Source organism: Rhinolophus ferrumequinum, chromosome 7 (assembly GCF_004115265.2).
Source record: "Rhinolophus ferrumequinum isolate MPI-CBG mRhiFer1 chromosome 7, mRhiFer1_v1.p, whole genome shotgun sequence".
NCBI lineage: Eukaryota > Metazoa > Chordata > Mammalia > Chiroptera > Rhinolophidae > Rhinolophus > Rhinolophus ferrumequinum.
This window is the reverse complement of record NC_046290.1, coordinates 99,812,840-99,835,555: the sequence shown is the minus strand read 5'-3', so window position 1 is coordinate 99,835,555 and position 22,716 is coordinate 99,812,840. Positions and strand designations below refer to the sequence as shown.

Genomic DNA, 22,716 nt, shown 5'->3' with positions numbered 1-22,716 from the left:
CAAGATTAAGGGGGGGGTAATACAGTGCTTCACAGGAGCTGAGCCCATAAACACCCATTTTACAAGCACTTGATTGCACTCGCTTGGACCCCAAACTCGGGTATTAGCCAATTTTAGAGAATGAGACTTGCTCAAGGTCACCGGATAGGTGAGTAGGAGGGCCTAGATTAACCCCAGCTGTGGGCCCAAGTTCTCTTTCTGTTGTATCATGCTGACCACCTACTTTTCACTCTAGGGAAATGCTTCACTGAATTGCTATATAGAAAGGAGCTGGAAATGACTTCAGGGTATGAGCTTTATGTATAAAGATCTGCGGTTTACTGAGATGCAACCACCAGGCTGCAAGGATAAGAATACCTGTCTCCTCCTTTTACTCTCAGCAGCCTTTTTTTCCCTTGTTCTAAGCTATAGACTTGACTTATGCTGGTTTATACTTTCAATACGTAACAAAATCCTTCTGACCTTAGGGCAAAAGGCCAGTGTACATAGTGGATTAGTCCCTGTGCCCTTCCCTGTGGAGCCAGGTTCCTCCCGGGGAGAGGCCAGGCCAGCCGGACTCGCGTTTTATTGGTATCAGTGATTCTTTTCCTTTGAGTCACTAATTTAACAATATTTGGGTACCTACTATACACTACCACATCTTAGACATAAGGGACATTAACACAGTGAGCCTCCAGGAAAATAGGCAAAGAGCCCACTGATGAACCCAGGACTTGGGGTTCTGGCCAGGAGTGACTTGTCTATGTCATTTGGGAGGAGGCCGTCTGGCCCCCTTTTGGTAAATGAGTACTAGGTACCAAGTGGGCACTGTAAGAACACAGACAACAGGAGGCAGCAACTAATTCACTCATCCAGCATCGCCTCACTCACCTTGCATAACATAACATAGGTCTCTGAAATTAAGAGGGGAAAAATCAGGTACAAAGTGAGAAAACTACAGGGTCATAATGTAGACTGGAGGCCAACTCCTAAGAAGTTAACGTAACATTTTCAATTTTTTGAAGGTTTGGAGCTTGGTTCATTTAAAAAACAAACAAACAAACAAAAAAGCAGGATGCACCTCAGCTGAGTCCATCTCCTCAGAACAAGTGCAGCTAGCCCGTCTGTCAGGAAGAGGGCTACAACACCCTGGGAGAAAACATCTACAGGGGGCTGCCTGGACTAACAGGATGGGTTCATCCCTGATCAACTAACTGGATATTCTAGGAAAACAGTGACACATAGTGAAGATCTGGCCACAGGGAACCCACTTCATGTGTTACTCACCTGATTAGAACGACTCACGTTTCAAAGTTTTCGGTTACCGCTCGGTTTATTGAACACGGGCTCCAAAGGCCTGTAGGATCCGGTAGCCTTTAAGGAGCAGCGTGTTTGTTAGTGAGCTACTGTTTACGGAACTACATCTCCACAAAACTCCCCAGAGGCTCTGCTGGATAGTAACATCCAGAGACTACAAACCAGGTAAACTTAAAGACATGTTGAGACAATTGTGTTCATCTGCAAAACGCGTATGTTCAGCATGTGTACACCATATATAATTTATGACCTTGAACTTATGAGACACCATTTTGGAAGAAAATCACTTTATTCTAATTGATTCACAAACAATAACATCACAAAGGCTTGTATAAGGAGGCCACACAAACATTTGCTCAGCCCCAAACTCACTATCATCTCAATTAGCTTCTGGACAGTTACAAACACCCTGTCCATTGCAATTCTGTGGCAAGGAAGCCATTAATGCTGGAGGAAAGGTTTAACTGGTGGTTTTATACTTTACACTTTCACTAGCAATTATATTTTTATACTAAATTAACATGGTCATGAGAGATGAGTTTCCGTATCTTCAATTTGAACTTCATTAGGCTAATCCTGCAAACAAAAAAGGTGCATTAGAGGAGCATTTGCTGTATATTCCTAACAAAACAGAAACCTTATCAATTACGAAAGGAGGGAAGAAGCCCAGGGTTATTCGTTTCTTTCACAAGTTATTGAAGGCATCCTGCAACCAACAAAACTTCATCTCTGCACTTGTCACAACTTAGAAAAGACAAGGCACATGTACTAAGACAGGGACAGAGTCCTGAAACACAAATACAGCCACTTTGGTATGAGATGTAGCTACATCAAAGAATTCTGATAAACTTGGGCCTGCATCTCTTACTTTCATGGTTCAACCACCTGACAGGATAAACTTCTCTCCTATGTCCTACCAAAATGAACGTGGGAAAATGAAAATAAGCATTTTAATAGATGGTGAATTCTTAAGTTGACAGGAGGAAATTATGTGAAGACAAGTTGACATTTTGGAGAGCCTAAATCTCAGTGTTCCATTGAGATTTAAAAAAACTTGTCTTTCTCAAATGAGGCGTGTAGAATGACAACATTATCAGAGTCTCTTTGTGCACTCCTGGACTTTGGTAAAAACGGAATTTTATATTCATAACCTTAAGTCTAGATCACTCACATACAGTTAACCACCATTAAGATCTGGCACACTGATCTATACCTACTTAAGGAAGAATCAGATTCAGACCTGGTAAAATATTAAGTAATGACTAGAAACCTCTGGACCAACTTCTTGTTATAAGTTAGATTATTTTTAGAGTAATTTTAACAAAATCTCCTCTAACTTGTCAGTTTGATTTATTAAACAGACTCCCTACAGGGCCCAGAAGCACCATTAAATGAATCGTGTACATGAAAGTTCAATCATGGACTGATATATCACCTACCATTTGCAAATTTGCACTGTTTCAGCACCTCACTGAAACCCTCACAAAGTTTCAGGTCACCCTGGTTCTGGGCACACTCCAAAAATTGTTTCATCTCATAGTGGCACGGGCCAAACTGCTGCTGCTGCTGCTGGTATGCCGGCTGGGTTCCCTGAGGCTCCTGCAAAAGCAGAAGATACAGGACCATTTAGAAAGAAAAGCATATTTATACCTGAACAAAGAACAGTATCCATTGTCTTTGAGGTTAACTGGGGAAAGAGAGCTAAACCCAGATGTAAATTAAAGTTTCCATCTAATAACATGGAAAGTGAAAAATTTTCAAGGCAGAAAATGAACTTTAACAATTCCAGTTATGATCAGAAAGATTCAAGAACAAAGATGCAAATAAAGTGAAATGGTTACCTGGGCATTTAAAGACCAGTGATTCAGTGAAGTTTCATGGAGGAAAAAAATGGGACTGTTATAGAAAAATGGATGGATGAAGAGTTTCAAGTACACCAGAAATGCAACAGAATACACACCCATGCTCAGTAAAGAAGAAAATTCACATACCTCAGAAAGAGGGCAGTGGCAAATGTCAGGTAAGAGATCAGAAAGCAAAGAGCTAGTAAAGAGATTTTTTGAACACTTAACTAAGATTGAGACTGAATTAGACAAAATATTTAAAGGGGAAAATGGCTGTTTTACAGGTTGAATCAGGTTACAACACTGTAATTCTGCTCCTTTGGAAGAAATATAATTTGTACAGTCCTAGCTGACGCTGGCCAAAGGTACTAACTCAACTGCCAAATGTGGCTTTTGATAAAACATTTTCTGTTAACAGCACTGTAGATTCTAAGAGTACAGACAGTTCTTATACATACGGAACTTACAAATAACTAGGTTTTCTCATAAAATACACCACTGAAGGGAAACACTGGTCAAAATCTTACCTGGTAAGTGATGTCAGGCCTTGCGGGCTCAGCATTACTTCCTCCACTGAAGCCCCCAGTGATGGCATGACCTAATGTGTGGCCAACAGCAGAGCCCACAGCCACACCAGCTGCAGTGGTTGCCATTTGGGCCATCAGACCTGGCTGCCGGGGTGCCGGAGCAGGTGAGCCAACAGCAAATGGTGGAGCTGCTGCTGGTGGCTGAGCTGCTGGCGCTGGCCTGGGCACAGGTCTCATCTGAGGTGCCCGGCTGTGAAAGAAAAGAACAAAAAGTATGAAGTTCCCACTTCTAACCAGGTCTAGAAATTGTCAACTTAAAATAAATTTGTAGGGTAGCTGGATGGCTCAGTTGGTTAGAGCGTGAGCTCTTAGCAAGGTTGCCGGTTCAATTCCCGCATGAGATGGTGGGCTGTGCCCCCTGCAACTAAAGATTGAAAACGGCAACTGGACTTGGAGCTGAGCTGCACCCTCCACAACTAGATTGAAGGACGACTTGGAGCTGATGGGCCCTGGAGAAACACACTATTTCCCAATATTCCCCAATAAAAATTAAAAACAAAACAAAAACTTGTATTACAATAAACCTCAGGATTTTCATTTTAAATTATTAAACACAAATACTATACACATACAAGAAAACTTTACAGAACACAATTCCCTGAACTATTTTATTGCATAATTTTATCTCTTTAACCTTTTGTTAAGGTTGTAATCACCAACTATAAACTATTTTTTCCTGCTCTTTTGCAACCATTTCCACATATTCACATATCCCACAGTACCTTTAAAGAACACAGTTACTCCATTACTTCATAAAAATTGTAAAATATTAAGAGGTTAAAATATCCTTACAGAATTCTCCACGTGGTATTAAATGTTAAGGAAAAAATATCAAGAGAGGGAGACCATGTTGTGGGATGTCACAATTTTAGGATAGTCAAGGGAAATCTCCCTGAGCTGGTAACATATGAATGAAGGCCTGCAGACAGTCATCTAGGGAAACAATCTAGTCCCATTCCTTCATTTTACGGATGGAACACTGAAGACCAGTAACTGGAAGTGACTTGCCTGAACTGTTATATCAAAATTAATTTCAATTCTTTCCCATCTGTAGGGCATTTGGATGCTTTCAACAGTTTCACTAATATGTCCAGTCCTGCTTTAAAAATCTTCACCTATATTATCCTCCCTCTGCCTATTTTTCAGATTGTTCGCTTGGGTGCTCTTCACCCAAATAAGGCTGGTCAAAAGTTTATGACTTCATCTGGCATAACTTTATAAAATGTGGTCTGCTGTCCTTTGGATAGAAGTTTCTTTCCATAAGCGAAAGTTTCTTCCCTACACTACTAGCACACCGAACACAATCCACCTTAGTCCAGAAAAGCAATGTGGTACTATGCTAAATGTCCTGAATTGGTGGTCATCTAAAAACTAGGGTCTGAGATCTGGCTTTCTTCTTACTGGAGACATGGCCGTGTAGACAAGACACTTATTCTGAGTCTCCAGTTTCTTTATTTCTGTAAAATAGGAATAACATCGATCTCTTGGGTTATCATGAGGTAACCGGAAGTACTTTTTAAAAGTACTTCATGAACTAGAAAATGTCATGTACACGTGCACATATGTACACGTACGGCCTTAGTGACCGTGTTCCCTACTATGCCCAGCCCCTGGAACACTCACTGCTCATGGCAGGTGCTCAAAGATTATTCACTAAATTGAAATTCGATCATTCCCCGATTATATTACCCTTCTTCTACATTTTCTTTGCTACTTTTGACGTTTCAGCGGTTTACACTTACAAAACGTCCACTTCTTTTTACAACTTGACTGTTGCAACTTAAAATGAGCTGTGAGGTATTTTAAGCAGTAAATCATGGGCATGCGAAATTAGAAACTTTGCCACCACCGGGAAATCTAGCCAAAGCCCGTTTACAAAGTGCTTGCGACGGGCGGAGAGTGGTCCACGCCGCGTCGGCCTTCAGACGCCCTAGTCGCGGCCTCCGCCAGCTTCCGCCCCGCCGCGCCGAGGCCTAGCGCGGCCTCCCTGCGTCACGGCGCCGGCAGGGCCCCAAACCCCGCGGTGGCCTCACCTGGCCGGAGGGGCTATGCGGGAGGTCCGGCTTCGGCTTCCACGCGGCATCGCAGCTGCGCGACCGCTCAGCGTCTACAAGGTAAAGACTCCGGGGAGAACTCGGCGGCGAACTCGGCAGCTTCCGCTGAACTGGAGAGTGGAAGACAGGGGGCGGGGCTGGCCTCAGCGCGCAACCAATCAGCGCAGAGCCAGAGGCCTTCCGCCGTCCGATGTCTCCGCGGGCACTGAAGGTCACTGGAATAGCAGAACGACATGGCGGCACGTCGTCGTACGCAGTTGGTGACTGGAGCTGGGCGCCCCGGCTGTTTAGAAAACCGGAAGTGCTTGCGGATTCCCGGCAAACCTTTCGTCCGAACCCAGCATGAGTCACAACTGCTAGCAGTGTGCTTCCTAGAGCAGAAGGACCGTCGCTGCTTCCTTCAAACATTTGTGTTAACATGTTAGGTCAAATGCAACTTTGAGAGTCAGATCTCTGGCGTAATTACTACTGGACCTGGCGCAAGTTGCTTATTTGAATACATTTTTTTTTTTTAACAGCGCGCACATAATCTGAACTGAAGGAAGGACGTTGAAAACTAGGCAGAGAACTTGAGTTCTGTTTGTTTTCCTTCTCTTGGATCTAGTAAACAAAAGTTAAATTGAGACAGTAATAGTGCCTTACATTTATGTATTACTATACATTTTCACCCCCCATTTCGTGTATATTATAGAATTTCTGCCCATAATTGGAATAGTATTCATTCACTGATACCTAAACAAAAATGTTCTGAATGATACACAAGTGATAGCTAGGTTCTGGAAATATAGCACCAAATAAAACAAGGCTATTCTTTAATGGTTTAAATTCAGGGAGGGGAGAAACAACGCCTATATAAATCAGGTGGTGGTGACATGAAGCAACAAACAGCAGGTTAAGGGAGATAGGAAGTTAGGGACAGGGCTCTTTGAAGACGCATTTCAACAGTCCTTGAAGTGGGAAGCAAGCCCATGTGTTTATCAAGAGTAAGAGCATTCCAGGCAGAGGGAACAACTGCGAAGGTCCCAAGGGTCTGTTTTAATAATAGTGTGAAATGCTTTTAACAGTAACATTTTAGAGCTTCTGCAGTAGGGGAAAAGTTGACTACTGGCATTTCATGGGAGGCTTCATGAGAAGGCCCTTGGGGATGAGGTGGGATTTTTGGAGGAGAGAAAGCAGAGGTGGAACCTCCATTTCTACTTGGATGTTCATCAGAAATGTCCTCCTTCCACTAGAGGTAGCAGAGTTGAATACAACCTTTTCAGCAACAGCAGATGTTTGTGGAACTGAGGGGTAAATAATGCAAAAACTTTTCGTGAAAAACAAAGTTTTATTTTCCCAGGACTTCTTAAAGAAAGCTTTATAAGTGATTAAGACTTTATAAGTACTTGCCTTTTGATCATTCATAAGCAGAGATGGAGAAAAGGAACCTTATAAAGGAAGGATGCCTTGGCACAAGAGCTTAGAGAGAGCAGAACTTTGGACAATCAAGACAGGCATCCAGACCAGAAAAGAGACAATTTTAATCATACTTGGCTAAGCATTAATTTCTAAATTGAAGAGAGAATATTAGATTGGAAACAACCTAAATTTCTAAAAGATTGGAAACAATGTAAATTTCTATTAGTAGAACACTGGTTTAAAAATTATGCACATTCACACAATATATGGTTATAAAAAGGAATAAAGAAGCTTCTCTATGTATTGATGTGAAATGATTTCCAAAATAAACTGTCAGGGGGAAAAGCAAGGGGCAGAATTGAGTATAATGTGCCATTATTTGTGTAAAATAGAAAAGACCATATTGCATATGCATAAAATCACTGCAGCTGGTAACACTGCTTGCCTTCAGGCAATAGGACTCGGTGGCTGTGGCACAGGGGTGGGACTTTTAATGATAACATTGTCTGTCTTTTGGATTTTGAAAGAGTTCATGTATTCCTGTTACTCAAAACCAAATTAAGAACATGTAAAAGGTTAATTAAAACTAGTAACAAAAAAGTGGGAATTGAAAATAAATACCACATTCTGCTACGTATTTGTAATTCACTGGAGAGACGTGCTGAATGAAATTCACTCTTTCGTAAAATTTATGTAACTTCTCATTCCATAGTGATTTCAGTCATTCTCAACAAATTTTCTTATGATGACCAAAATTTGAACAAGAAACTCTTACAGGCATTATTACAGATGTTTGACACAGACATTTGGCTAAACAGACTCTTGATAATTGCATTAAAAATTCTACTCAAATTAGGCAGTAGGTAACAGAAGTTTAAAATTGTACAAAGCCTGTTCCAGAAATTCCATATCTAGGAATTTAAGAAACAGTCATGGTACAAGTATGTGGAAATTAACTATAAGGATGTTCAACAAAATGTATAAAGTAGGAAAAACCTGTAAACAACCAAAGTGTCCTACAATGTAGACTTTCTTAAATAAGTTATGATACACACATATGATAAGATGCTGTGCAGCCATTTAAATGGTATGAAAGAATATTTGGCATGAAAGGTATTTTTCACAATATATTAAATGAAAGAGCACTTTACAAAATAGTATACATAATATGTTCATATTCTGAGAAAAATTCATATATTTTAAAGACTAGCTTTATATATCCCCAAGGAGTGACATTAGCCATTGGGTAGTGATTTCTTTCTTCCTTTTTTTTAACTTCGTCCATATTTTCCAACTTTCCTACAATGAACATACTTACAATAAACATACCATGGTGGTTTAAAATATGTCTACAAATTGTCTTTCCTTTCAAAAGGTGGAGCTTGATTCCTCTCCCTTTGAGTGTGGCTCACTTTGAATGGATTTAAAAAAGCAGAGACTAGGTCATAAAAGGTACTGTGGCTTCCTCCTTGCTCACTCTCTCAGATCACTCACTCTGGGGAAAGTCAGCTGTCACATCATGAGGACACTCACTCAGCCTAATGGAGGGTCCCATGTGGCAAAAAAGTGAAGCCTTCTGCCAGCAGACACGTGAGTAAGCACCATCTTGGAAGTAGCCTTTCAATGACTGTCATCTTAGCCAACAGTCTGACTGCAACCTCATGAGAGACACTGAGCTAGAACCATCCAGTTGAGCCACTTCTGAATTCCTGACCTACAAAAACTGAGATAATAAGTATTTGTTGTTTTAAGCCACTAGGTTTTGGAGTAATTTATTACACAGCAATAGTAACTAATACACGATTTCTACAATTACTATATTTAAATTGTAAAAGTTTTAGTATCTAAAATAAGCAAAATCTAGTTAGAACATGTTACAGAGTTGCTTTAACATGGTTTATATCTGTCTAAGTATGCTGTACTTTACAACAGGAATTTTTTTTTGGTGGGGAAGGGGAACAGGACTTTATTGGGGAATAGTGTGTACTTCCAGGACTTGTTTTTTTTTTTGTCAAGTTGTTGTCCTTTCAATCTTAGTTGTGGAGGGTTCCGTTCAGCTTCAAGTTATTGTCCTTTCAGTCTTAGTTGTGGAGGGCGCAGCTCAGCTCCAGGTCCAGTTGCCGTTGCTAGTTGCAGGGGGCGCAGCCCACCATCCCTTGCGGGAGTCAAACCAGCAACCTTATGGTTGAGAGGATGCACTCCAACCAACTGAGCCATCTGGGAGCTCAGCAGCAGGTCAGCTCAAGGTGCCGTGTTCAATCTTAGTTGCAGGGGGCGCTGCCCACCATCCCTTGCGGGACTCGAGGAGTTGAACCAGCAACCTTGTGGTTGAGAGCCCACTGGCCCATGTGGGAATCGAACCGGCAGCCTTCGGAGTTAGGAGCATGGAGCTCCAACTGCCTGAGCCACGGCGCCGGCCCCTACAACAGGAATTTTATAGGAACTGAGATGTTTCAGACATTAAGGTTCTTACACTTTTTTTTTGGTTTGTTTTGGATAACTAAAACCTACTTATAACAGTGCCTTGCACTTATCAGACAAAAAAGAATGAATGAATGTTTTTAACTGTTCACCTAAAAGTACAAAATGCTATATGAACAGATAGTTAAGTGATATTCATATGAAGTTCTATAGGACTTCAAAGGAATTCAACGTGGATGAAAGCTTCTGGAAGAAAGTGGCCCTTAATAAGTATAGGTGGAATTAGTTTCAGGATTCAAATTATAAAGGGGGAAAGAGCATGCTAAATAGATTCAAATGAAGAAGCATAATTATGGTGAGTTTAGAGGACGAAAGACCTATGTCAAGAACCAGTGTATTTTTGGAAGTTGTAGGTCAAAACTTAAGAAAATCCAATAGATGATTCCAATATAAGGAATATAGGCGTTTACCCTATAAGGTTAGAGAAGTTATTGAGGGTTTTATACGATAAAATGGTCTTCAGGTAGATTAATCTAGACATACTGTCTGAGACATAGCAGAGGGACACTAGGAATAAGGAAAAAGTCCTGAAGGCTAAGACAGTGGCAGTGGAAACATTACTAATTATTTGACTGCCTATTATATACCGACACTAAGAGCTTTACATACATTATTCCATTTATGCCTTACAAGAACTCTTAAAATAGGTACTGTATTATCCCGATTTTTCTAGGTAAGAAAACATGCTTAGAGTTTAAGCAAATTGCCCAAGTCAGTAGAGTTGTTTGACTCCAAAGTCAGGACTCCAACCATACCACACTGCCTGGATCTTGGGAGATATTTTAAAGGAATTAAACGCAGTGATTGAAATCATTTAAGACTTTGTGACTAGAGAGGAGGGAAAGGAGGGTAAGCTTAAAAAGTTACCATTTATTGAGTACCTATTATGTGCCTTTAACTGTGTCAGATGTTTTATATATTTTATCTGTAATCCACAGTTTGGCAAGATAATCCAGTATTATTCCCATCTTAACAAGTGAGAAACCTGAAGCTTGGTGGAACTTGAAAGGAGTTATCACTCAGAAGTTTGCTGACAGCCAGAGCAATGAGGTCATAGCTGGGATTAAAATTTGGGGCGCTCCTTCCAGTACACCACCCTTTTCTCCTAACCAAGGATTCACCACTGGATGCAGAGTCCTGACTAAATGCAGACTGAAGATAAAGAAAAACAACCCTGCCATATTCTGCATAATTTTTTAACTAAAACTCAACTCTTGTCCTTGGACATGGAGTTTGTGGGTGGTTCTGAACCACAGAACATTGTCTACAGCTGAGGAAAGCTGTGACACTGGAAGGAGTGAATGCTTTATTGTATCTGTTATGCTGGCCTTCTTGTTTTTCCCTTCTTCCACCTCTCCCCACTCTGGTTCAAGCCGTTGTTCTCAGTCTAGTTGTGTAGGACATAGCTCCCTGGCCCATGCTGGTATTATGAGCCTTACTCCACCTGAGTAAGGCAGTGGGTAGCCAGTCGAAGGTCTGCAGCTCACAGCAGCTCGCTGCTGGCCGCTCACAATGGCTGCCAGCCACTCACACTGGCCACTGGCCACTCATGGCAACCCATGGTAGCCCAGCTCCAGGGAGAGTTGTTGTTCACAATCTTAGCTGTAGAGGGCGAGTTCACTGGCCCTTGTGGGAGTCGAACTGGCGACTTGGCTTTAGGAACATGGCGCTCCAATCACCTGAGCCACAGAGCGGGCCCTATGCTAGTCTTTCTAACCAGCTGTGTCACCTCTGGAAAGTAATGTGAACTCTCTGAGCCTCAAGAATCCCCTTTATAAAAATGGCACAACAGCCTCTACCTCAAAAGGATTGTCATGGGATGAGGGGTGCAGAGAACCTAGCAACTAAGTTCAACAGACACTATTATATAAAATATTCCTATTTGGACAAACATATTAAACCTACACAGTAGTCTCTGACACTTGGGTTGAAATCTTGTATAAATTCCAATCTTTGTTCTCTCATTCATCTTTGCGACCTCTTCACACATTTGAGAACTCAAATATTTGTGGATTTGAAAAGTTATGATAATTAAAAACAAAAACCCAGAAGAGTTAAAATGCCATTCTTGCTGTTTCTTTTAATTAAAAACCCTAAAAAGGCATACCCACTGGGATGTTACAATTAACAGTCATTAAGGAAGATACTGCAGGAGAGTGATGTGGAAAAGAAATTGTTGACCAACACGGATTCTCTCCCCCTTAGAACTACAGTTACGGTGGGAGTCAGCGAAAATACTTTTATCAGGTCTTTTGGGTATCCTGTAGAAAATCAGACAAAAACAAGTCAGGTATTCTCTTTAGTCCGAGCATAAGCACTGGAAGTAAAGCCCTCACTTGTATTTTTTAAAAAGGTATTTCCCAGTGCCTTTTCTACCGAACTGCAGAATTCCAACAGGTATAGTTTTCCACCACTCCAGCTGCAGTCAGGAGATAAACTGAGGGCGGGAATCCAGCTATGACTACCGTGTTTACCCGAAAATAAGAATTAGCCGGACAATCAGCTCTAATGCGTCTTTTGGAGCAAAAATTAATATAGGACATGGTCTTATTTTCAAGGTCTTATATAAGATAAGACTGTCTTATACTAATTTTTGCTCCAAAAGACGCATTAGAGCTGATTGTCCGGGTAAACGGGGTAGCTAACGCGGAACTGCCTCAAATGGGGGCGACTCTGCCCCGGTGAAGTAGCAGGAGGCCGACGGGAGCGAAGCCCAGGGGTGGCCCGCGGTGCTCACGGGGCTACCCACGGCCCTGACCGGTCGCGGCCGTACGCACCAGCGTTCAGGCGAGGCGAGAGCGCGGCCGGGGCTGCTGCTGGCGCTGGCGACGCTTGCGCTGGCCGTTGAGGAGCTTCTGTGCGATTTTGCGCTCGTGGCCACCAGGCACTGGCCAGTTGGTGCGCAGTTCCCGCTCGCGCCGAGTCCGGCCCTTGCTGCGCCGGGCACCGCAGGCCGGAAAGTCACACAGGTAGTAGTAATCGATGCAGTCGTAGAGCTCCTCTTCTGAGCTCACCGCCTCGGGTGGCGGCGGCTGGGCCTGAGCCTGGGTCCTAGGAACCGCCAGGTCCATTGTGCCAGGCGGCCCGGCCGCCCCGCCCGCGCTCGCGGACGCCTGTGAATGGCGGACCCGCACTACGATTGGCTCCGTCTGAAGGGGCGGAGCCTAATCCTGACGTCACAGAGCAGGGGTCTTGCCCCGCGCGAGGCTTCTGCACTGGGTTGCCAGGAACCGTGACTTCCTTTCCAGAGCATTTGTGCCACCGGCCGAGAAGGCAAAATCCGACTGAGCACTTGGTTTATGGCGGCCAAAAATGGGAAACTACCCAAGTGTCCAACAGTGAGGGACTGCTTAAAGAAAATGTAGGGCTGTGCATTCCTCCCGAAGACTTTTATCAGCAATAAACATTTTGTTACTATTTGATGACATGAGAAAGGGCTCAATAATGATGTAAACCGAAGAATTAGCTTCTGAATACATGCCCAGTAACGTATTTTTAAAACACATCTGTTTATGAAAGACTGAGAGGAAATCCAGCATAACGCTGAAAGTATTTCTGGCTGGTAGAGCTATACATTAGTTCTTTTTCCTTTCCTCAAGTCCATGTTTTTGATAAGGAGTAGGTGTTAATTGTATTAAGAGCCATTAAGAAGGAAAAGTCACCCTGACTGCTGCAAGGCCCAGAACCGCACAATTTCGGATTGTCGGTGGATGCCCACGACCTGGCTCAGGAGGCATAAGCGTGACAACTTTATGTCGCCAGCAGTTTGGGATGAGGGGGGAAGAGTCTGAGAAACTCAGCCGGGAAACCAGCAGGAGCCCAGCATCCCACTGACTACGCCTGGCCCGCCATCATGGGGGACGGTCCTCCATCAGAGCAGCAGAGAGGAAGCTGAACAGAGCTTGGAAAAGGTCACTTTTATGTCTTGGTGTAGAATTAACCCCTGGTCGTTCGCAGAATGTAAAAAGAATTTACGAGACTACAAAACTAAGCACAGATATATTGAAAGTCAAAAAGGGAAAAAGAGAGTTCTGTTTGGAACTGGCAGAAGTTTGCCAGGGCAGTCTGATGGAGACAGCTGCGGAGACGGGTAAGAGAGAGATACTGGGAAATGGAGTTTAGCCAGGGTAGAGTCTTATGGGGAAGAGCTGCACCCATGAGAAGGAGTGCTGGGGTTTTATATTTTTCCATGCTGGATGTTGGATACTTGTCAGCTTGCAGGGGAGTGGAGGAGGGAGGCTGCAATCCTGTTCCCATCTATGAGGGATGTCAGCTTGTAGAGAATTGCTATTGCAGTTGGGTACTGTTCTGTTCCCATCCATGATGGGTGTTTGTTAGTTTGCAGGGGGTTGTCGTTGCAATTGAGAACCGTTCTGTTCTCACCTATGAGGGATGTAAGGTGCCTGTGAGCTTGCAGGTGCAGTGCTATCCAGGGGACTCAGAGCCCAGTGGTTAACGTTTAAGCTCACTCCTGTTAACTCTTTGCCTGTCCCATCCTGCCAGCTCACAAGCCCACTGCTGTTAACTCTTTGTCTCATTAGTTTACACCTCTGGAGATATGCTGCACTGCAGAGTGGGGGTCATTACCCCTCCACCCAGGCTCTGCTGTAATTCCCAGGTCTAATTACTGCTTCCTTAAATGCTGTTCTCAAGGAGTTATTTCAAAGACTTTTTTCTTGCTTTGGTTTAACTATGTAGATGAAAAAAGGAGTTCTATGAAAATTAACCTCATGGAATGATCTGATCATAAACTTTTAACTGGCCAGGTCATGGTGAATAGCCATGCCCCAGGCATACAACTTTTTAGTAAAAGCTTTATCTTTGCCTTAAGCAAGCCCAGTCAATTGTTTCTGTGCATCTAGGATAACACAGCTTTGAAATAAACTGTAACCACCCTCACCAGAGCACATAATTTTAACTATCCTGTAATCCAATCCTTGCCTTTCTTCTCCCACCTCCATATAATCTTCCTTAAATTCCCTCTTTAATTTCAAATGCATAAACAAAACAAAAACTGCAAAACTTATTCTCTGGAGTATTTGACATCTTGCTCCCAGACATTTTCATCAGTTTGGCTCAAATAAACTCATAAAAATTCTCTGGATGTTTCTCATCTTGATAAGTAGCACAGATTATTCTCTTGCCAGAAGAGTTGCAACTACCCCCTTGGGAATTTTCTTTTTATTAGATGGAAAAGAATTCTCTACTTAAATAAAAATTTTAAAAGAGGACTTTGGTATTTGATCTTGCTGAGTTTGTCTATGACCAAACTGCCGATTTGAGTTTTTTCTTCTGCACTATGAAGCCTTATCCCTGGTGAGGCATGGCCTACATATTGCCCTCTAAGAGCAATTTTGGTGGTTCCTTAAATTAACAAATCCCAGGAGAGTGTTTTTAATTAAACACCGGAGGGGATTTTCTCTTATACCCACACATCTTACATCTGCTACTGGGAAAAAGAAACTAATGTTTATCCCTATACCACTCTCGCATACGTTATCTCTTTCCAAAAAAATCTCTCTAGGCTTTGTCTTTATGAAAATATTCAGACATTCTCAAAAGTGAAAAGAATAGAATGTAAGGGTAAAATTCGGTAAATCAATAACACAGTTAGACTTGGTGAGTTTGCAGTTTGACTCACTGCATAGTTTGCTATTTAGCCACCTGTATTTAGACTTAGTTTGCAGTTAGATCCATCCTAATATTTGGCTGTTTGCTCTTTGTCTCTCCCCTCACTGATTAACTTAAGAACTCTGTTCCCTTTCTTAAGGCTACCCATACCTCGTGAATACATTTAATACATTAAACTTGTTGCAACAATGTTGCTAACCTCTTTTGATATCAGAGTGATTATTCATGATGAATTTTTACCAACTGAACAAACAATTAACCAAGTTTATTATTTGGAAGTGCTGAAAAGGCCGCGTGAAAAAGTTAGACGACCTGAACTTTTCACCAACAATTCATGGCTCTTGCATCACGACAATGCACCAGCTCACACAGCACTCTCTGTGAGGGAGTTTTTAGCCGGTGAACAAGTAACTGTATTAGAACACCCTCCCTACTCACCTGATCTGGCCCCCAATGACTTCTTTCTTTACCCGAAGATAAAGGAAATATTGAAAGGAAGATATTTTGATGACATTCAGGACAGGAAGGATAATACGATGACAGCTCTAATGGCCACCAGAAAAAGAGTTCCAAAATTGCTCTGAAGGGTGGACTAGGCACTTGTGTCAGTGCATAGCTTCCCAAAGGGAGCACTTCAAAGGTGACCATAGTGCTTTGTAGCACTTTTTTGAGGATGAGTTCGTGAACTAAATTGTCAGATCTTGAACATATAACTCAGAATACATACAATATCTACACATGCAATGTACTTTTATGGCTTTTAAGTCTCTTATATTACAGCAGTCTCCCTGTCCTTTTCATTTTTCTGACGCTGACTTATTGCAGAAATCTGGTCAGCTGTCCTATAAAATTCCCCACTTTGTGGATTTTTCTGCTTTCTTGTGTTGTCATTTAATTTGTTCCTCTCTCCCCCATATTTCCTGAAATTTGAGGTTGTATCTAGAGGCTTGTTTATACTCAGATTAAATTTTGGGGGCAAGAAAACTTCCTAGGAAGTGATGTGTTGACATCACCACACTGGGAGACCCACAATAGCTCATTGTCCTAATTTTAGTGATGCTGTATGACTGATCAATGGGCTCAGGTGTTCATGCAATTGTAAAGTTTCACCTTAAACTTTTAGCTCAGGGTTTCATCCATATTTCATCACTTTATTTGTTAATATACCATTAGGGTTGTGAAATGGTAATTTTGTATTCAATTGTTCCTTCTAAATTTATTAGCTAGAATTCTTTCCCTCATGAACTAAGACTATTTGGTTACCCTGAAATACATTTTGACAAGAAAAGCAGGACAAATGCTTAATTATTTCCTTCTATGGATGGGTTTTCAGGGGTTCCAATGGACTTTACTTTTCCTAGACAATCATTATGAAATCATGGATCTTTTTAAAACATAGTAATGTGTTTTAATCAATTTCATTTATTTTTATTCTTTTGTAGTGCTCAAATTCTTCCATTTTTGGCCAGTGTGAGCTCCTTTGTGTGATTCTTCTGTTCTTTTGGCACTAACATAGTAATCTTGGAGAATGTTTTCTGGTAAACTAAGATGTCCAGGCTCATCCTGTACATTTTATGCCCCATACCTGGCGTCAGCCATTTCTCCAGGGAGTCCTTGATTTTTTTTAGTGTGGAAAATGGATTTAGAGACAACAGTGTTAGTGGTAAGTGTATTATGTCCCTTGATCTTTACAAGAACCCTGTGAGATATTACTGTCCCAGTTTCTAGATGAGGAAAAGTTTAACAACTTTCTCAAGGTAATATAATTAATAAAAAGCAGAGCCAGACTGAATGAGATCTTCTGACCCTTAGGTAATGTTTCTTCTATTTTACTGTGCCTCTTGGTATGAACTCATCACTTTTCAGTTCACAGACAAATCACTAAACATCACTGCCATCCTAGCATCTGAGATGATATTTAAAAGCAGGTGCCACCATCTGCCTTGCTCTACTCTCCTGCCTAAGGACTCTAAACTAATGCTAATGACATCACTGTAGTAAGATTTTAAAGTGGACTTTGTATCTTGCGTAGTGGTTTAACTCTAGACTCAGGGGACAAACAACTAACACTCATGCTTCAGAAGCAGACTTTAACTCCTTATATTAGCATAACTATGCACAAATTATAAAGCTCTGTCTTATCACTTTCTCAATAAATCATTGCAACTACCTCATAAGGTAGTAGAAAAAGAAATGGGGAGATTCAGCCAGGTCATATTGCTTGCCCAACAACCATGGTGGAGTGACTTCCTGTGTCTGCAGTCGAGGCTTAAAGAACTTGCTACTGTCCCGTAGGTCCCTCATGTAGGACTTAAAGAATATTCATTTGCAAACTCAGAGCTACCTACAGCTGACATTCAATACTTCTCTCTCCAACATTTACCATTCTTTCATTTATTCATGCTTTTGCATTATTTATGTATTTGTCCATCACCCCTCTAAGATTAGAAATGCCATTGGCCCCATCTCCAGTTCACAGTAGGTGTAAAATAAATGCCTGTTAAATAAATACATGCATGGATATATAAACAAACCAAACCATTAAAAATTATGAATGAAAATAAACAAAATTTGATATAGTAAGATCAAAATGGTGACGTGAGGTGAGCCTCTGGAAATCACCCCTGGAATTTACAACAGATTGAAAAACCATAACTGCACAAAGGACTCCCTGCACAGCAGACAGGCAAGACAAAGAGTCTCACTACTGAATTCACCTAAAGGTGGGCAAATTACTCAAGCAGGGGATGAGGGAAGGGAGAAGTGCGGAGACGGAGCCGCACAGGCGCAGGACGCAGACCTAGCTCAGTGCTCCGAGCTCGCTGCATCCTGGAGCTACCGCAGCTGCAGGAGAGGGAAGAACTCAAGACTGCTAGGGCTCCATTTATGACAATTTGTGGCAATCAAAACATAAAAAGGGGGAGAATAAAGGCCTGAACCGGAACATGGGAATGGAGAAAGTAGGCATGTTGAAGAAAATGGAATACTCTAAATATCAAACTTTCTTTTACATAAACTTAAGGGAAACCACTCAAAAAAAGTCCAGAACTGAAATATATACTGTAATAAAAGAAGAAACAGAGGGAAACACAATAGAATATACCACACAGAAATAATAGACAACAACAAAAAGGCAAAGAAACAATGGAAACACAGTCTTACCAGAAAACTAAAGATAGAATGATAGGAAATCCTCACATATCAGTAATCTAATTTTAAATGGACTGAACTCACCAATAAAAAGGCACAGAGTAGCAGATTGGATCAAAAAACTAAACCCAACCATGTGCTGTCTCCAAGAGACGCATCTCAGCTACAAGGGCAAGCATAGACTCAAACTGAAAGGGTGGAAATTGACACTCCAAGCAAATGGTATCCAGAAAAAACCAAGTGTAGCTATCCTATATCAGATGAAACAGACTTCAGGGTGAAATAGTTAACAAGAGACAAAGATGGACATTTCATAATGGTAAAGGGGACTATTTAAACAGAAAACATAACAGTCATCAATATTTATGCCCCCAATCAGGGAGCACCGAAATATACCAAGCAACTACTAAACAGAACTAAAGGGAGAAATTGACCAAAACACAATTATACTAGGGGACCTAAATACGTCATTGACAGTCATGGATAGATCATCCAAACAGAAAATAAGTAATGAAATAGCAGCCCTAAATGACACATTAGATGAAATGAACATAATTGACATTTATAGAGCACTTCATCCTAAAACATCAGACTATACATTTTTTTCTACTGTGCATGGAATATTCTCAAGGATAGACCATATATTGGGACATAAAACTAACCTAAGCAAATTTAAGAAGATTGAAATCATACCAAGCATATTCTCTGATCACAAGGCTTTGAAATTGGATATCAACTGGAAAAAGAAAGCATGAAAAATCACAAATACATGGAGCTTAAACAACATACTTTTAAAGAATGACCGGGTCAAAGAAGAAATTACAGGAGAGATCAAAAGCTACATAGTAACAAATGACAATGAAAATACATCCTACCAAAATTTTGGGGATGCAGGGAAAGCAGTTTTAAAAGGGAAATTTATATCATTACAGGCCTAATTCAAGAAACAAGAAAAATCTCAAATAAATAACCTCATGTTACACCTTAAAGAGCTAGAAAAAGAAGAACAAATGAAACCCAAGGTCACCAGAAGAAAGGAAATAATAAAAATCAGAGCAGAACTAAATGAAATAGAGAACAGAAAGACAATAGAAAAAATTAATGTGACAAAGAGCTGGTTCTTTGAAAAGATTAACAAAATTGACAAAGCCTTGGCTAGGCTCACTAAGATAAAAAGAGAGAAGACACTAGTAAACAAAATCAGAAATGAAAAAGGGGAAGTTATCACGGATGCCACAGAAATATAAAGAATCATCCAAGAATACTATGAAGGACTATATGCCACCAAATTCAATAATCTAGAAGAAATGGACAAATTCTTAGAAACATGTAACCTTCCTTGGCTGAACCATGAAGAACTGGATAATCTAAACAGACCGATCACCAGTAACGAAATTGAATCAATCATCCAAAACCTTCCAAAAGCAAAAGTCCAGGACCAGATGGCTTCACTAGTGAATTCTACCAAACCTTCAAAGAGGATCTAATACCAATCCTGCTCAAACTCTTCCAAAATACTGAAGAAGAGACAGTACTCCCTAACTCATTTTATGAGACCAACATTACTCTGATACCAAAACCTGGTAAGGACAACAACAAGACAGAAAACTACAGACCAATATCTCTGGTGAATACAGATGCAAAAATCCGAAACAAAATTCTAACAAATTGAATGCAACAATGCATTAAAAAGATGATTCATCATGAGCAAGTGGGGTTCATCCCAGGGGCACAAGGATGGTTCAACATATGCAAATCCATCAGTGTACATCAATGTACATCACATAAACAAAATAAAGGACAAAAATCATATGATTATATCAATTGATGCAGAAGAAGCATTTGACAAGCTGCAACATCCATTTATGATTAAAACACTTAGTAAAATAGGTATAGAAGGAAAATTCCTTAACATAATAAAGGCCATATATGACAAACCCTCAGCTAATCTCATAATTAACAGAGAAAAACTGAAGCCCTTTGCTCTACGTTCAGGAACACGACTGGGCTGTCCCCTATCACCTCTGGTTTTCAACATAGTGTTGGAAGTCCTCGCCAGAGCAATCAGGCAAGAGAAAGAAATAAAAGGCATCCAAATTGGGAATGAAGAAGTTAAATTGTCACTCTTTGCAGATGACATGATGCTATATATGGAAAACCCTAAAGACTCCATCAAAAAGCTATTAGAAACAATCAACGAATACAGTGAAGTTGCCAGCTACAACACCAATGTACAAAAGTCCATTGCATTCCTATATATTAACAATGAAATCTCAGAAAAAGAAATAAAAGAAAACAGTTCCTTTACAATTGCAGCAAAAATTAGACCTAGGATTAAACTTAACCAAGGATGTGAAAGACCTGTATGCTGAAAACTACAAGACATTTTTAAAAGAAATTGAAGAAGACACAAAGAAATGGAAAGACATTCTGTGCTAATGGATTGGAAGAACCAACATAGTTAAAATGGCCATATTACACAAAGTAATATACAGATTTAATGCAATCCCCATCAAAATTCCAATGGCATTTTTTAAAGAAATAGAACAAAAAATCATCAGATTTGTTTGGAACTACAAAAGACCCCGAATAGCCAAAGCAATCTTAAGAAAAAAGAACAGTGCTGGAGGTATCACACTACCTGACTTTAGCTTGTACTACAGGGCAACAGTAATCAAAACAGCATGGTGTTGGCAGAAAAACAGACACATAGAACAATGGAATAGAATTGAGAACTGAGAAAATAAAACCACATATATATGGACAGATAATTTTTGACAAAGAAGCCAAAAACACACAATGGAGAAAAGACAGCCTCTTCAATAAATGGTGCTGGGAGAACTGGAAAGCCACGTGCAAAAGAATGAAACTGGACTGCTATCTGTCACCATGTACCAAAATTAATTCAAAATGGATCAAAGACTTAAGCATAAGACCTGAAACAATAAACTGCATAAAAGAAAACATAGGTAGTAAACTTATGGACCTTGGGTTCAAAGAGCATTTTATGAATTTGACTTCAAAGGCAAGGACAGTTAAAGCAAAAATAAATAAATGGGACTATATCAAACTTAAAAGCTTCTGCATAGCAAAAGAAACCATCGACAAAATAAAGAGGCAACCAACTGAATGGGAGAAGATTTTTACAAACAGTGCCTCCGATAAGGGGCTAATATCCAAAATATACAAAGAACTCATGCAACTCAACAACGAAAAAACAAACAACCCAATTGAAAAATGGGCAGAGGACCTGAAGAGACATTTCTTCAAAGAGGAATACAAATGGCACATAGACATATGCAAAAATGCTCAACATCACTAATCATCAGAGAAATGCAAATAAAAACCACAATGAGATATCACCTCACCCCAGTCAGAATGGCTATCATCAACAAGACAATTAGTAACAAGTGTTGGAGAGGCTGTGGAGAAAAAGGAACCCTCATACACTGTTGGTGGGAATGCAGACTGGTGCAACTGTTATGGAAGGCAGTGTGGAGGATCCTCAGAAAATTACGAATAGAATTACCATATGACCCAGCCATCCCTCTCCTGGGTATCTACCCAAAAAATCTGAAAAGATTTATACAAGACAAGTGTGCTCCAATGTTCATTGCAGCTTTATTTACAGTGGCCAACATGTGGAAACAACCAAAATGTCCTTCAATAGATGAATGGATAAAGAAGTTGTGGTATATATACACAATGGAATACTATTCGGTGGTAAGAAAAGATGAAATAGGACCATTTGTGACAGCATGGATTGATCTTGAGAGTATAATGATAAGCGAAATAAGTCAGACAGAAAAAGCAGAGAACCATATGATTTCACTGATATGTGGTATATAAGCCAAAAACAACAAAAGAACAAGACAAACAAATGAGAAACAAGAACTCATAGACACAGACAATAGTTTAGTGGTTACCAGAGGGTAAGGGGGGTGAGGGGTGTAAGATGAGGGTAAGGGGGATCAAATACATGGTGATGGAAGGAGAACTGACTCCGGGTGGTGAATGGGATTTATAGATGATGTAATGCAGAATTGTACACCTGAAATCTATGTAATTTTACTAACAATTGTCACCCCAATAAATTAAAAAAAAAAAAAAAGAATGTTTAGGGTCGGCCAGGTGGCTCAGGTGGTTGGAGCGCCGTGCTCCTAACACCAAGGTTGCTGGTTCGATTCCTACATGGACCAATGGGCTACGCCCTCTACAGCTAAGATTGTGAACAACAGCTCTCCCTGAAGCAGCTCTCCCTGAATCTGGACTGTG

At 40.8% G+C, this 22,716-nt stretch overlaps 2 protein-coding genes across 3 annotated transcripts; both read right to left on the bottom strand.

The window, feature by feature from the left end:
- Positions 1-1,803: 1,803 nt before the first annotated feature.
- On the bottom strand, positions 1,804-5,926 carry CHCHD2 (coiled-coil-helix-coiled-coil-helix domain containing 2). Its single transcript, XM_033110868.1, has 4 exons — positions 5,761-5,926; positions 3,668-3,917; positions 2,736-2,895; positions 1,804-1,872 (listed from the first exon to the last, which is right to left on the bottom strand). Exons 1-4 carry the CDS (start codon positions 5,808-5,810, stop codon positions 1,862-1,864), a joined length of 471 nt encoding a protein of 156 aa, XP_032966759.1. The 5' UTR covers positions 5,811-5,926; the 3' UTR covers positions 1,804-1,861.
- A 3,612-nt stretch (positions 5,927-9,538) lies between these two features.
- Positions 9,539-12,794, bottom strand: NUPR2 (nuclear protein 2, transcriptional regulator). 2 transcript variants are annotated; one of them, XM_033109847.1, is made up of 2 exons: positions 12,438-12,794; positions 9,539-9,599 (listed from the first exon to the last, which is right to left on the bottom strand). In XM_033109847.1, the coding sequence occupies exon 1, from the start codon at positions 12,729-12,731 to the stop codon at positions 12,444-12,446; it is 288 nt and encodes a 95-aa protein (XP_032965738.1). In that variant the 5' UTR covers positions 12,732-12,794; the 3' UTR covers positions 9,539-9,599; positions 12,438-12,443. The 2 variants fall into 2 exon arrangements, with proteins under 2 accessions (XP_032965738.1, XP_032965739.1); XM_033109848.1 differs by lacking the exon at positions 9,539-9,599 and adding an exon at positions 9,935-11,921.
- Between the last annotated feature and the right edge of the window lie 9,922 nt (positions 12,795-22,716).